Source organism: Dendrobium catenatum, unplaced genomic scaffold (genome assembly GCF_001605985.2).
Source record: "Dendrobium catenatum unplaced genomic scaffold, ASM160598v2 fragScaff_scaffold_1521, whole genome shotgun sequence".
NCBI lineage: Eukaryota > Viridiplantae > Streptophyta > Magnoliopsida > Asparagales > Orchidaceae > Dendrobium > Dendrobium catenatum.
The window spans coordinates 508,286-524,926 of NW_021319983.1; the positions used below are offsets into that span (position 1 = coordinate 508,286).

Below are 16,641 nucleotides of genomic sequence, written 5' to 3' on the forward strand. Positions count from 1 at the left end.
ACAAATTATAGACAATACTCTCAAAAGCTTCATCAACATATTTACATTTTATAGGCAAATGTATTTTTATGCACTTTTTTGTCTTTAAAAAATAAAAAAAAGAAAGAAATTAAAAAAATATTTACGTATGTATATGTATATATATATATATATATATATAAAGTTGTATTTTATTTAAATAATAATAATTTTAATGATAATGTACCGATTTGCCCTTACTCCAACTCCGTCACTCCGTCCGGGTCCTCGGGTTTGTCACACTGCCCGCTTTATTCGCCAAAATAGCCCCCTTTACATATGGAGTGGCGGCCACGGCGCTCAATGAGTTGCCGATCTCAGACAGGCTACGCGAGATGACCGTCGTTGGAGCCGGCTTATCGCCGTCGGTGGCGGTGGTGGCTTGTATGGTAATGGCGCTTGGCTATGTTTTGGTTCTCTACGTTCCAACGTTTGTCCTCCGCCTACCTCCCCCGACGTCACTTGAATCCTACTTAATCCGGAGGTTCACCTGCGCCCTAGTATTCTCTGCCATTTCAGCCCTTGCTTCGGCTACCCTCCTTGGAGTAAGCTCTCCATTGCGACTAAGCCCATTTTCCATCTCTTATTAGGCTCTTTGTTTGCAGGATTTAACCAAGATTTATTAAGGCACCTAAACTTACTTCAAAGCCGAAGGAACTTATTTTCTCCGTTTATCTTCAATTTCTTTCGTCAGGTCGAGAGATATATGGATATCCCAGTTTTGCTGAGCTTTTACGGCATCAGAAAGGACCACATGGTAATCTTTTTATCTGCAATAAAAGCTTATATTTTGTTTACATGTGAGAAAAATTATAAATTGGAAGATGATTTTACAATTAAAAGCTACTGACATTGCGATAGTTCTATATAACATTGTGCAGTGGCAAGCTGTAGTCTTTCCACTTTTCTTGACCTCTCTCTTGTACGCGGGTTCTTTGGTGTCGAAGCTGCGGTTGCTGCTTTATTCTTGGAGAGAACGCGGGGATAGTTCTTGTTGTGAACTGGATTTGTGCAAGATTTTTGCTGTTGCTGCTCGAAGCGCATCAGACCATGCATTGGCTTGTGCCCATAATGTGGTGGCTTGGCGCAATTATGTGGTGGTCAGTGTCACTTGCCCTTGATTTGCAAGTATCATTTATTATGACTATTATTATTTTTATTATTTTGAATGATGAAAGTTAGGACATAAACTTGCACCCAAAATTTTGGACAAAATTTTTTAATTTTTATAACAACTAAACTAACCGGCACCCGCATTATGATTATTACTAATTTTCCTAGTAATATCTTTTTCTACCTTTCAAACTGTAAGGAAAAAGGTAATACAAGAAGGGTGGATTTAAAAGGGGCATGTGACCTCCATAAAATTTTAATATGTCTTCATATATAATAGATATATGTTATTATGTTCATGTTATTTGATATTTCTAAGTATAAATATACAATTTATGCCTCCCTTAAATAATAAAATTAATTTATATGCTATTGTTAAAAAAAATCGACCCACTACTGACTACAAGGTTCATTAAGTGCACCTTTTCTAAGATGTTTACCTTATATTGACTTTCTTAGGAAGTTTGGGCATATGTGCTGCAAACCTTCATGAACACATTATGTTTATACAAAATTTTCATGGATTTCATGTTGGAATGAAGCGAAAAGTTTTAATAGAGCTGATAGATTGTACTCTTGCAATGGAAATATTTGTTCATTTGATGACATTGGTTCATAAGAAAGGAATAATGTTGTTTGCTGAAGATATTTTGGAATCTGTTGCTTATCTTTTTCTTAGGTACAACTCCCCAAAAAAAAAAAGACCTCTTAGCTACTTAGTCAAGCATATTTTATTGGGTAATGGTAAACTATACTTTGTTCTTTAATACTGTATTTGATTTACTTGATTGATACTATTGACGACTATATGATATGATGCTCTACAAAAATCCAGGTAAAATTAGAAGCAATCAAAATGAGAAATATGTAGCACACTGTGGTTAACATGTCCTAGAAATTGAATTGATTCTGATTATACTATGGTTGATTACTAGTCTTTTATTATTTATAGTTTAAATTTAATTGCAGTAGCTATTAATTGATTTGTTACCTAGCTCAGATGTTAAGTATCAAAAATTTTATGCTAGATTTAAAGGCTTTAAAAACCCTGTTCTAAATTATTTGAAATGAAATAAGCATTGTTTGGACAAGGCTAAGGATGATGATGATGATGACGACGACGAGCTATTGAATTGCTAGTAGTAGCTCCTGGTGGATTGATGTGCAAGTATGCCATTTGAAAGCATGATCTACATTCAAATTATATAGTAGGCAATATTGGTGTATGGATAATATTGTTTAGGGGCCATTTGATTTAGTGTATAGGGGTGTTAAGTAAAATGAATATATGGATTTTGAGTTTTTGTAAGCGTACGGCGTGAAGTAAAACAAATGTAAGAAATGCTATAAGTAGTTTATAATACCCGAAAAAGCTGGGTTTTGACAAATTTCAAATTCAACAAAATATGGTAAATTTCAATTCCATCGTCCCCACGACCCTTGAGCCATTCCAACATCGCAATTGCCCCCAAACCCCCACTTCTCAAGTTGTTGTCAATTGCGACAGTGCCCTTGTCTCTATGACCATCCCTATCCTTGCAACGCCATCCATTCGTCTAGTGTCCTAGTTTTTTTAAAAATAAAAAAAATATTTTATTTCTGTTTTTAAATTGCTTATTAGATAAAAATATCCAGATATATTTTATAGTAAAAGAAATCATGAATCTTAAATACTAGCAACCAAATAACCACTTAGTATGAATGAGATCAGGGAGGTTTTTAGTTTGTGCTCATAAACTTTGCTGTACTGTAATCTATGTGGAATGTAGTGGACATAATTTTTAATGCATATAGTTTTTTTATTACTTGTTCGGCTCAGGACTATGGTTACAGAAATAGTTGACTTGTGTTCCAGTAAATCATAATTCACTTGGGAGATGAAGCTATTTTAAATATTTTTATTTGTTCTATTTAACATTCTTGGATTGGATGATTTCAAACTTTGCTTGTTTTGAAGAAATTTTTTGAAAATTAGCTGTTTTAGAATATATTTATATACAAAGTAGTGCCAAATTTTGATTATGCAAGGCATTTTGAAAATATCAGTTATTCCGTTTAGGCATGAACATGAAAAATGCTTTTTCATGATATTTAAATATATTGCAGGCTATATGTAATGGAAAAAATCCTTCGCTGAATGAGGAGTTTTTGTAAATATGTTTTTCTATCCGAACCAACCCCCACTCACACCATTTCCTCTGAGTATGCATGTGGGAGTGAGGGATGGAATGGTTAAAATTTAAGTCAACGTCCATTATATGTGCTTATTAATTTATATTAATTATTCACACTCTATGTACTAGAATGCCATTTTCTATCTTCTTTTTTTTAATTTTTTTTTTCTGTTTTAGCAATGTATAACATCTATTTAACAGGCTCCATTTACTGAGGAATTGGTGTTCAGGGCATGCATGATACCATTGCTTCTTTGTAGTGGATTTCAGACTCAAATCATCATATTTATTGGCCCAGTTTTCTTCAGTTTAGGTAATTAGGTATTTACAACATAACTTTGAGATTTCACATTTAATTTCTATTTCCTTTTGATTTCATGATAGGTTGTTCAAAGTTTTTCATGAATGTGTGGTTCTTTAGAAATGAGTTTTTCTTTCTTTCTTTTTTTGGATACACTTCAATTTCTCTGATAACTTGGAATCTATGCACAATGACATTATCTTAAAGGCTATTGTGATTGCTTGACGCTATATTTGATTCAAATCTGATAAAGATCATCCGAATCTAGGGTGACACATCCTTCTTTATGATGCTCAGCTTTAATACAAGATTGTACGGTTATAAAGATCATCCGAATCTAGGGTGCCACATCCTTCTTTATGATGCTCAGCTTTAATACAAGATTGTACGGTTAACCTGTGTTGATACGTCTGATATTCATAATAGTTATTCTGTTTGCTATTTTTTTGTAAGCTGATAAGAAATACGTTTTATTATTTTTTATCAAATTCAATGTGTTTAGCCTTGTTTTTCTACCAAATGGAGGCTATAAATATGAGCTTTGTTTTCAATGTAACTACAAAAAATTTAACAATTGCTTTAGTGGTTTATGTTCGTTTATAACTTTTGATTTAAAGAACTATATATACACAAATGAGTTATAAATGATATGGATTCCCAAAATAGTGGTGTGACTGTGCTTGATCAAAATGGTAAGTTTATTATAGTTATAGTGGTCATTATTTGAATTAGAGCAATAATCATCATGTAGGCAATGATCCTCTTGTATGCAAATTTCGTGAATGCTATTACAAGAATATGATAGAAACGATTACTGTCCTAAATAATTATTGTAGATCTTTCAAGTTGGAGCTTGGTTATTAAACAAAGAAAGCATGTCCATAATTAATCATCATTTCTTGGTGTGTGGCAATGGGTCCCTTCCCAATTTATATCGAGGAAAAAAATATCAATCTTAATTGTTTTGCTTTATACCGTTTGCATCTTTAAGCTTAGATCCTAATTATAAACATGCATGCACCGCTTCTGCAATATTTATTGTAGTTGTACTTTAATATATCACTTAGGCTTCGTTTGGGATGGCTTTTTAACTGCTTCTTAAAGCAGCTTTCTTGCACAAAAATTTTAATTTTTGTATTAGAAAGCTGTTTTAAGAAGCAGTATGAAAGTCATCCCAAACGAAATCTTAGTTGAGGTTGTGCCTCATATATTCAAAAAATAATATTCAGCAAAAGCTGAGGAAGACGTTTAGCCTTCCTAGGCCTATGGCGTCAATAACTTATGATTTGGAGGTCTTATGTAGACATCCATGCACATAGGATTTATTAGGTATAATTTATGCATGAATCAGATTTATTGGGTTAGTATCTACATGAATGATAAACGAATATATTTAAGGAGTTTCAAATATTGATAAGTCTGTGCATATGATTTTGCATTGTAATTTTTCTTCATATAGTGAATTTTTTATAGTTGGAAACCAAATGCTAACTTTTGGGTGTTTTTTTCTTCTTATTTTTCTTAACGGATCGTTGCGCAGTTTGGTTGAATCTGTTGTTTATGAATTTTCAAAACTCTAGTCTTGTCTGTTATTCATTGTCCATCTGCCCCATCAGGGGGTGGCTTATCAATCTTTTAATATTTTTTTTGGTGTTTTACGCTTTTGCAGCACACTTGAACCATTTTATGGAGCTTTATTATCTTCAAAGATACAGCTTTTTGAAAGCTTTCTCAATCGTAGGTATTTTTTTTTTCACCCCCTGAGAATTTTTTGTTTGTTGAATTACATAACCATTTTCAATGGAATTAGCCATTAATGCGGTCAAGATATGCTGTTGTTGTCATCCTTCATCAGTCTTACTAGTTTGTTCAAGCTGCATTTTTCAAGTAATGACATTTTTGTGTATCTTCACCTTCTGCATGGACAGTAGTCCTGTTGTTATTCACCTCAATTGCTAAACATCATTCAAATATAAATACCGTTACGCAGACATACTACGAACAATAGATTATTAGGGTGCATTGGATTAGTAGTGTTTGACTTTTTTATCTCCTTAATCCTTGTTAAATTATTTCTTCCATTCTTTATCTTTCGGCCGGAGCCTTGAGTATGGTTGATTTCTTTGAGTTTCATTGTAAGATAACCTGCTAACTTGTTGATTAACTTTTGCTCTTTTTGAGCACGTCACAATTTTTTTGTGCTGATTGCTGATCCATTTTGTTTTGAAATTTTATAACTACTAGGTTTGCAACTTGGATATACTGTGGTATTTGGATGGTATGCATCTTTTCTCTTCATTCGAACAGGTTCGTTTACTCTATTAGCCAAAGTTTCTCCATCAAACAGCCATGAAAAGTTTCAAGATTCGTTTGGGACGGCTTTCTTACTCTTCTTAAAGTAGCTTTCTAGTAAAAAAATTTTGTACTAGAAAGCTGTTTTAACAAGCAGTAAGAAAGCCGTCCCAAACAAAGCCTTAGAAATGCCCATTTCATTGTGTATTATAGAATTTCTTTTTGTTGATGCCTATGATCAAAGAAGCATGGAATACTGTTGAAATATGTGTCACGTCGTGATTGCTGAACACTTTTCTAATTCACTCCATTGGCATAATTGTTCTGTTACGTGCAGGTAATCTAATATCTGCCGTTACTCCTCATATATTTTGTAACGTGATGGGCTTACCGGTTCTGTTGTCTCCTAGGACAAGAGGTTGGTAACTATTTTTAACTGTGACTACCATTTCAAGTTGTTAGATAGATTTAGTAATTATTTGATTATTTTCTGTTGCTTTTGTTATTATGATATGTTTTATGTACAAACAAAACTGATTCCATGATGTGTGGTACTTGCTGGCTGTTTAATTTCATGACCATCAATCTTTATGCTTCGAGAAGTGTTATTATTCTTTGTTGCTGGCTATGTTTTCTGTAGTATCTGCTTCGCTGCTGGTATCTTAACCTGAATCAAATCTGATAGCTATAGAATTCCTTATTGATATTGATCTAGTAACTCTGAAAACTAGTTATCATCCGCTAAATTAGAAATGATTCATTAACGATGACCATATATTGAAGAAATTAGCAAACTAGTATTGATGAACTTGCTGAATGATGGGCAGTTTTTATTTAACAATCTTATCATATTAGCTTGTGAAGTTTGGGCTCCGAAAATTTGGCCACAACCTCCCTGTTGTTTTTCGGGGGAGTTTTAACGGATTAAGTTCCGGGGTAAATTTTGGAAAGGCATATTGAGTTTGTAGATAAGACACTACCCAAAAATTTTGCCCTCATTTTGTAAGAACTTTATGATCTGAGTTCTGGTTTCCTATAGGCACAAGCCCATAGTGTCACGACCCGGCCCGGCTAGCCCGATAATATCGGGGCGGGAACAGACGATCGTACGGAAGAGCATTAGAAACATAAAAGAGAATAGGTGTTATTTGGAATATAGTAGCAGCATGGGTTGAGGTATTGAGAGAATTGATATTTAAAATTGGAAATTTTGCCATCTTGCACTTAAAGCGGATGGTAGGAGAATGAATGATGGACCCAATCAAGATCCTATGATTCCATCGTTCTGAGCTATCATGGTCCCTAGTCTACTTAGTTAGAGGAGGTAGTTGACTCAACCTGACAGAAGGATCCTTGTCGGCAACCATTGGTTACTTCGTCAAAGGGTACCTTGTAGACATGAGATGGATATTTGCCTAAGGGGATAAATTGAATTCACCTTAGCTGACAGCGAGCTTTGTGTCCTATCGATTATATCCTATTGATTCATATCTCAATGATTTAGTGTCATTGGGGAACATACGGGCTCTGACCATAACCGTAATTTAGTGGTGTCATTTAGCAGCTAACCACCCTGTTCAGATGGTCCCGGTCTTAACCATTTACCTGCGGTGTCATTTTGCAGCAAAACCATCGGTTAGAGGACACGTGTCACATCCTTATTGGCAGGAGATTGTTTGAGAATGAATCCTAGTGATATTCTCGACCATACGCTAGCTCTTTGTGAGCGAAAATGTATTTTTAAATTTGTCCACGTCGGCAAACCGTTATGGAGGGCGGATGGGTTTTACTTTAAGCATTTAATAGTTTACTTCAATTTTAGATCTTTGGAATTTTGAGTGTTTGATGGATATTTGGGTGGAATTTTGAAATATTAGAATAAAACCCTCCGGTTGAGATTTTCTGTCAACACGGCCATCATCGGGGTATTAATGGGCATTTATATTTAGGAATTTCATTAACTGAACATTGTCGACACTGTCAACTTGCTGACAGAGGATCATGCTCGTCAGTTGTATGTTTTTATTAATGAATTTTCCTTTTTATAAACTTTGAAAACCCAATATGAATATTTAAAACAAATATATTGGTCAACGACATGATCGTATATTTGTTTAATAGTTTGAGCCATGTCAACTTCTACCGAGTCATGTTGAATGAATGGGTTCGAACTTAACTTCATTTACTGACCCACACAACATCCCTAAACGTCACGTGTGTTCCCATAACACGCTCTCCTGGGCCTATGTGGGTGAATAATTGCATATATATTTCTTTGTGTTTTTGAGCATACATATTGTAGTGCGAGTGTGGGGGAATTTTTATAATATTTGGCAGTTCTTCTATGGCAACACATAGGAGATTATATTTTTTATGGCCCCCTCTGTATTTTGCCCGTAGGTGATATGTTAGATGCACATCCATTCATCCCGAAAATAATGATTTGACATGGCTTTCTCTTCCCATAGCTCATATAGGAATCAATAAGCGACTTCCTGGTTATGCCGTCATCATTATTTTATGTTGTCGGCTTAAGTAAAGAATCAATCATTTCAACCTTGGATAGTTGTGTCCTTATTGATGCCTTGTACTTCGAAGTTAGTGGCCATTGCCCTGAGCTAACGATTGCAACAATTGAAGGCGCATCAGAATGTCCAGGAGAACCATGTGAGATACTCATTCCTAAAAAGATTGTTGCAACCCTTGTGATGATTGGAATAGCAAGTGTATTTTATACTTGTAATTGTGAGTTTGGGTCATCAAGCATTGCATTAATTTTTAATAACATTTTATCAAATATTGATCATTAGCTCTAGTGGGCATAATGCATTGTGTGTTGACATTCACTTGAATGTATATATATGCATCACATCGTTGTTTTTATTGCATGCTGAATTCTTCTGGTTAGATTCTGAAAGCTTCTTAGCTATACCTTTGGAAATGGGATTTAATTTGTTATTGTCATGGTTCTCCACATTAGCAAATACATGGTTGTTGAGGAGTTGCAAACAGTCATCATCCTATAAGCCCTCCAATGTCAATATTTCTTTCTTCTTGTAGGGGATAGACATGTATACTTGACACACTATTATTGCCCATGATATGGACAATTATCGTTGGCTTTCATACTCACCATACCTTGTAGAGATATTAGATCTCCATGCTTTACTTTTGAGCGTATCAGTGCACCACTCATAAGTGCACCACTCATAAATGAATCATTGCATGCATTTGGAATGATCGTTTGCAAGATTCCTGTGGTCATCATTCTCAAGTCCTGCTCGTATTGCATTGAATGTTTTCATCATTTATCATGTTTACATTCATTTTCTCATGAACATGATTGATATGTTCATTTATGATTTACTCCTCATTGTTCAAAGATTCAATGTCAAAATGCATGAGTCCTTTCTTGTTTATCTATTTTTTATTTTGTCATTGTTCAAATGAAGTAAATGATATTTAACATATCTATTGCTCCAGAATTGTTCATTTGGATGATTAAGACCATTTAGCATTTGTAGTTTTAGTTTAGTTATGTATTTATCACTTGGGAATCCAATTGATTTGCATTTTAATTGACATTATGCACTTTCCAATTCAATGTCTGGTTCCTGCTGTTCAAAATTGATTCAAGTCCTTTGTTGTTCAAGTAGCAAGTTCAAGTTCTATATTCCCTGTACAAACTCATTCAAATTTGAGTTCAATGCCCGCAAGTTCAAATATTATTTAAATTGAGTTAAAGTTCTTTTATTTGCTCAAATTTGAGTCTGAGCTCAAGTTCAAATTGTCCAAATTTGTCCAAGTTAGGTCCCATGTTTCAACAAAAATTCCGGCAGTCTCCCGACATCTCACCCGTTCAGGAAAAATTTCATGAGTATGGATCTCCCGTCATACTAGAGAAAAGTGTGTACGAAAAGTGTCAGATTATACCACGGCCAAAAATCTTCAATACCACCACGATAGAGAAATACGTGTTTGGGTCTTCGGGCACCTGTTTGAAATGCGTGGTTTTATATTCGTCCTCGTCACGCTAGACAAAAGCGTGTACGGGGTTTACCCGTCTCGCCGTCGGCATCGCACCGGGTTTCCTTCCCACCACATTAGAGAAAAGCGTGTATGGGTGATTTTCCGGTATGCCACTAACGCGAAAAATGAGGTTTTAATATTCTTGAGTTTGGAAGGTTATACCTGCGCGTAGAGAGTTGAAGACGACAACGACAAAATACATAAAATACAAAAAAAAAATTCTTTTTCACTCTCTTTTTGCATTTTTCTTTTCTTTAACTTTTTTTTGAATATTTCTTTTTCTTTTTTTCTTTTTCCCTTTCTGCTTCTTTTTTTTTTTATTTGATTTTTCATCTCTTTTTTCTTCATCTGTCCCCCGTATGAGAGGCTTTGACTTCTCTAACTTCCATAGCTTGGCATCCATACCTTTCATTCCAGAATGAGTTGCATTCTGTTTGACAGTTACACTGCCCTTCAATTCATCTGTAGTAGCTCAATTCTCTTCATCTGTCCCAACTAAGTAAGCAACTTCAATTGCATCACAATTTGACCTTCACTTCCTTGGTTCCCGTCAAGAATGCCAAGATTAATGTTTACCGTGGATGCATATTTATCAATATTATTATCCTCATCGGTATTATTTGCTCCTTCCAGCTCTACATCATCCTCATCAGTATTATTTTCTAAATCTAAATTGGGGTCAACACCATTACCCAATTCTCCTGCATTTTCAGATTGCCTTTCTTTTTGTATGGCTCCATCCCATTGCTTAATCAACTCCTCTCTTAAACCGTCTCCAGTAACAGCAAACACATAACCCTTTTTTTCTTTAAAGCTTTTACAAGTAGAAGCTTGTCATTGGGAGAGGACCTTCCCATTACAGTTATCTTTCCAGCAATTTCTTCTTCAGCTTTCTCAGAATAGGCACGAAAAACTTGTCCTTCTATTATAGTTGGCTCTATTGCTTCTTCTTCTGATTGAATAATTATGCACTCCAAAGCAAATATTTGTTGCCATTTCGCTGAGTATTTGCAAAAGCGCAGTAAAAGGGTAGCTAAATCGCAGTAAATATTACACAAATTGAATATTGGCTTCCCTTTTGCCGCGCTTTTACAAATACTCAGCAAAAGAGCAGCAAAAGTGCATTCATAATTGCATATTTGCTGCCCTTTTGTTGAATATTTGAAAAAGTGCAGCAAAAGAGCAGCACATTCGGACGGTTCTCGTCGTCCGGTCTCCGCTCAGAATAATTACTCCTTGTATTGGCACAATTACTTGCTTTTCCTCATTTTGTTCAAATGTTCCATTTTATTAATTCATAGGAGAATTAACAGCTTAAAAACCCGATATTTATTGCAGGTTTTTCTACCATCGCATTCGTTCTTGGCCTGGCTTGTTTCTCGTGGCTTCTCTTTCCTGCATCAAGCCCTAGTTTGTACAACAATAGCATAGAGAGCTGTAGCTGTTGGCAGGGTTACTGTAGCTGGCATTGAAAATTGCTGGAGGTGCGAAAGAATGCCATCCATTTCTTGTGTAATGTTTCTGTTATAGGCTAACTAGCTAGCCTTTTCTCATTCTTTGCATTGTTAGAGAACTAGTATTTGTTTATTTTCCTTTGTGCTATGCATGGAAGGATGGAATTCTAGTGAAATAATATGAAAAAGAAAGGAAATCTTATATACTTTTCTTGGGATTCATAATTAATCGTATTGACATTTCATTGTTCTTCCTCTCCTTCAGTACAAACAAAGCTTAAAGGCTTATGTTTTCAAATCAATTCATGATAAGCTTAACTAGAATGATTTTTTTATAATGAAGAAAGTAAATAATTTGATTTAAATGAGAATTTCTCTCTTAACATGACACAATGGAAAAAAATGATTCATATGCCAGCCTTGCGTTGTGGGATAAAGACTTGTTGTTATTATGTTGAAGAAAGTAAATAACTAAGTGGAACATTTGGCCTAAATTGATAATTCTTTGGTAATATTGTGTTTTCTCTTATCATGTTTTAGTGTGCTTGAAAACATCTTCATAACAAAAGTTAACATGCTTAAATAGATTAAATGCAAATGGCATGAATAAGAATTTTTGTTAATAAAAGGAAAGGTTGAAGCTATTAAAGCATGACAGTTTAGGTTTGGGATCATTGGATGGTTGAAAAATCTGATATTGTAGGAATATCATGTTGCTGACTCTCTTTTAAGTTGAAAATAAATTTGGTTATTAGTGTGCTTAGCTCAATTTTGATCTCCATTTTCTCATTTTTCAGTGTTATAAGAGCTTATGATTCAATTGAATCGAGTACTTTAGGATATGTTTGATTTGTTATTATTTTGATTAATTTTGCTAGAACAAGATTTAAGATTGTTGACTTTTTCAATGGCTCTAAGTCAGGAGTTGGCTTTTGTTGTGTGATATTTGATGAGGTTAATATAGGGAACTCTCATGTTATTAAGACATGAGAGAGTTGAGATTTAGTCTTACATTGGATATGTGAAAATTATATTATTATAAAATACTGAATAGTTAGTTAGTTTTTACTTGGATCTAAACTTTTAGATCGAAAATAAGTTGATCAATGGTGTACTTACCTGATTTTGGCCGCTTATTGATTTACATTCCTTAACATAAACTTCAAAATAATATAGTTAGATTTCAAATCCCATCATAATATTGATCTTCATTTTGTATTAAGTTTAACCTCACGTTTGGTATATTAGGATTCTCATTTTTGGATATTTAGATCCATCTTCATCTTTCTCTTACCTAAGAACCTACTAAATGTACCTAGGGTGACATGTTTCTATAGCCAATTTGTAGATCCTTGAAGACTTAGCTCACTAGTTGACTCAACCTAGACTAATTCAATTAACTCACCTCAAAATCTATATTGGTTTATTAACCCCTAGTTTTCCTTAATGAATTGGTAGACTTTAGTTAATTGACTCATCTCCTTGCCTAAAGTCAATGAAACTAATTGGTCAATAGGACCAAGTACATTTAGTTAGTTCATCTCAAATTGGCTTTGGTACCCATAGATTTGACCGCATTTTAATCAGCCTTTAAACCCACATATTTGATCCCATTTTAGTCAATCTTGAAACTCATTGACTAAATCCGTCCTAATTAGCCTTAAAATTCATAGACTATACTTTAGCTTTGTCGACATCCTTGAGAAATATAAGTGGCCTTATGAAGCTATGAATTCCTTTAACAAGTATTGTGCCATATGGGTTCTATTTTATGCTGACAATAATGCTTCCTAATAAGTTTGTTTACTCACGTGGTAGTATTGCACATTGGATTTGGCGAGAGTTATGATAAATGCTATTAGAACTCATGTCGAATGTGTGCTCAAGAAAATGGGTGGTCAGAAAGGCTTAGTAGCCAAAACATCAAACTTATCATTGTCATCAAGAAATTTTTCTAAGAGAAATATTGAGAGATGCCCCTAAAAGACCTTGAGTTGTATCTTTAAGAAGAGTCCTCAGGAGGTGCTCTCGAGAGACATTCACATGGTGAGATCATGTCAATGACTGTTAAAATTAGTCATGATTGCGACGAAAATGTGAATGCTAGGAATCATATCAAAACTTTGAGCAACCCTTAGACATTACGTTGATGTTGAAATGTCAAAACATACAAATATATACTTTAATAATTTTAGAGTTCCTATGGTATGGTGAATTTGCTACTTTCATATGCTTTTCCTTTTCAACTTCTCAAAAGGATAAGAGAATTAAATAATTAAGCATATGTTAGATTAATCAAGTCATGGTGTAGGCCTAAATCAAGTTCAAGAAACTATTGATTGACAAGCCGACTTGAATCATTTTTAACTCGGAACTCATATACTCATAAGAGGCCCAAAGCCTTAAAAATCAAGTCATCTGATAATCAATAAATCTTTGAATAATCAAATAATAGTCAAGTTGTCTTCTAGAATGTGGAAGAACCAACAAAATTTGCCTACGAGGATTTACCAGTTTAACTTGAACTCATCCTTTTTATTAGAACTTGCCTACAACTTTCGCACTATGGTAACTCAACTTCTTCACCAACTGCAACTACTCATTCGTTCAATCCTATTGTAGCTCTTTCCACTGCCTCCCTTGCCTTTGCCTATAAATAGTGCTCAATGTTTCAAGCAATTGGGGATGGCAAATTTGAAATCTAAGAATTCTTTCTCTTAGTTTTTGAGATATATCTTATTCTTTATATATTCTCTCTAAGCATGATCTAACTCAACATGTCTAGCCAATTGGTTTGGTTAAGTTTTTTATAATCCTACTCTCTAAAGAATTCTTTGAGATCAACCATTTTTTTTCCCTTCTCATATCAGAGTATGATGCATTGTCTCAAAGTTTTAGGTTATTTTCTATCAAAAATAATGAATTTTACTATTATTTTGTAGTACAAAACATTTATCTTATAATGCATATAATCAAATATTTCACTTTTTATCATTTTTTTTGGCATAAATTTATATCAAGAGCTGCCAAAAAATTATTATTACTATTATTGCTGCTGTTGTTGTTGTTATTTGATTTGCTTTTGTGCCCCGACTTTACCACCTTACGAGTAGGCAATGTTACTTCAATAGTTCAATCTTTTTGCTTATTATTATTATTAAGCCACTTTTGAAATTTGTAGGGTCATAGGTGCCATTCGCTGCCCATGCTAAATGGAAATCAATGGGGTTAAAGTTTGCTATAGCCTAAAATCTCAAATCAGGGGAAGAAATTGGAACTTCACAATACCACTTTTAACTGAACTGTTATTTTCAATAGCACATCTATTTGAAATACTTTTAGATTAGTGCAAACATAGGAAAATTTAAGGGGGTATGCTCACCTTCTAAATTTATGATCTCTTTACGCCTAAGACATCATATTTTAGTGTGATTCTTATAATTTATTGACTTCTGTTGAAAGCTCATATAAAATTTCAATCAAATATTAAATTTCTTTACTCTTACCCTCCCTATTACTCCCTCTCCATTCTTCTTCTCCTAAAGCACCTAATCACATATTTAAAAACCTTAAAATCCATATTTGCAATTATCTTAAAATAAATTTAAAAACTTCAAAATTCATCTTCATATCTGCACTCATAAGTTTTCATTTCCTTAAATGTAATTTCAAATTTGAAGCAATCAAAATTAGCACTACAAATCATGAAACTCTATTAGCACATTGGATTTCATCAGCTACATAACTGCAGCCATTAAACATACATCTTAGATTAAAACTCCATACATAACTACCCCATACAATTGGTTAAGGACATTCTGAAACTACAAAACAGCTTCATTACAGAAGAGCAATATCTTCGATCTTGGAAGAACAATTATGGCATGGTAGGTTCTGCTTTATTAGACATTAATGGGCTAGAATTCAAGTCAGGGAGTGAATGAGAGTTGGCTTTAGCAAGCCTTTGCTTCATCAGCTGGATTAGCAGAGCTTGATTCTCTTGGTTCAGAAGCTGCGCTTTCTTCTTCAACCTCTCATTTTCTTTTATGATGTAGTAGTTTTGAAGGTACAGGTTGAAGTTGATCCTCTCCATTTACTTGATCGATTTTTCTTCCTTCTATACAGCTGAAACAAGTTCCTCATAAGTTTCTGACAAAATTAGTTCATATTGGGGGAGCAAAACTTTTTCTACATATATAAAGAGAGAGAGATACAGAGAGAGAAGAAAGTTGAGAATGAAAAAAAAGAGAAATCACCTTCTCCAGTTCTTCAAGTTTTAGTGAAGGAAGCAACAGATAAGGAACCAAGCTGATCAGAAGAGGGAGATTCCAGTTATTGAAGAGGGTCAATATGATCTATGGGGTTAATTATAAGCCATTTACATATAAATATATGCATATATATAGTGCAGACAGAGCATAGGGAGACAGAAAGAAAGAGGAGAAAGAATGACTGCAGCACCTGTTTCATGCAAGTGTTGTGTGCTCTCTGGCAGATCTTAGGGGCCATCTCCTCCACAGTTCTTGCATTTATTCATATCACCTTATATAATTTAACTTAGGCTTCGTTTGGAACGGCTTTCTTACGGCTTCTTGAAGCAATTTTTTTTTGTAGCAGAAAGTTACTTTAAGAAGCAGTAAGAAGCCGTCTCAAACGAAGTCTTAGACTTCATTTGAGATGGTTTTCTTTCTACTTCTTAAAGCAACTTCTTAGTATAAAAAATAAAATTTTTGTACTATGAACTGTTTTAAGAAACAGAAAGAAGGCCATCTCAACGAAACCTTAATTTGATAATGAATAAATGTTGGCCGGTCTAGAGACCTTTACCGGTCCAGTTCCCGGTCCAGCTGCTGTTGGCTCAAGATTCGCAATGATGGGCTTTTTGCAAACCCACCGTAGCATCATTATGGGTTCGATGGTGTTTTGTTTTCTTTCGTCTAATCCCCTTTGGTATTTAGGTAGTTGCCAACAAAATTACTTTTTGTTTTCTCCAACTCTTTGAAGACCTCCTTGAAATATTTCGGCAGGGGGGGACATCGGCTATTATGCTCCAGCAACTTATCAGGCCACACATTTTCTGTGGCCTCATCCAATGCTTCAAAGACCATAAATTTTATTATTTATTTATTTAAGAAGTTTATGTATTTTGAATTTTCACCGAAGGCTTTAAGTCGCCCGAAGAAGTATTTCTTTGCCTTAAAGATGAAGAGAGGATATGTTCTTCGAAGAAGAATTCGGCGATTGAAAGCTTCATTTGGTA

The 16,641-nt window shown here is 34.3% G+C and overlaps 1 protein-coding gene across 2 annotated transcripts; it reads left to right on the forward strand.

The window, feature by feature from the left end:
• The first annotated feature begins 252 nt into the window (after positions 1-252).
• Positions 253-16,641, forward strand: LOC110096655 (CAAX prenyl protease 2). Of its 2 annotated transcripts, none has more exons than XM_020822692.2 (9): positions 253-563; positions 713-775; positions 900-1,118; positions 3,507-3,618; positions 5,276-5,347; positions 5,851-5,913; positions 6,236-6,316; positions 11,266-11,411; positions 16,409-16,641. In XM_020822692.2, the coding sequence occupies exons 1-8, from the start codon at positions 354-356 to the stop codon at positions 11,397-11,399; spliced, it is 954 nt and encodes a 317-aa protein (XP_020678351.1). In that variant the 5' UTR covers positions 253-353; the 3' UTR covers positions 11,400-11,411; positions 16,409-16,641. The 2 variants fall into 2 exon arrangements, with proteins under 2 accessions (XP_020678351.1, XP_028556295.1); XM_028700462.1 differs by lacking the exon at positions 16,409-16,641 and adding an exon at positions 15,507-15,737 and having other exon boundaries at positions 254-563.

Bases quoted from the DNA above. Each gene is read 5' to 3' on its own strand.
- LOC110096655 (XM_020822692.2), top strand. From the start codon at position 354: ATGACCGTCGTTGGAGCCGGCTTATCGCCGTCGGTGGCGGTGGTGGCT. The intron at 1,119-3,506 runs GTCAGTGTCACT...TCTATTTAACAG, and splicing joins CTTGGCGCAATTATGTGGTG to GCTCCATTTACTGAGGAATT. The intron at 5,348-5,850 runs GTATTTTTTTTT...TATAACTACTAG, and splicing joins GAAAGCTTTCTCAATCGTAG to GTTTGCAACTTGGATATACT.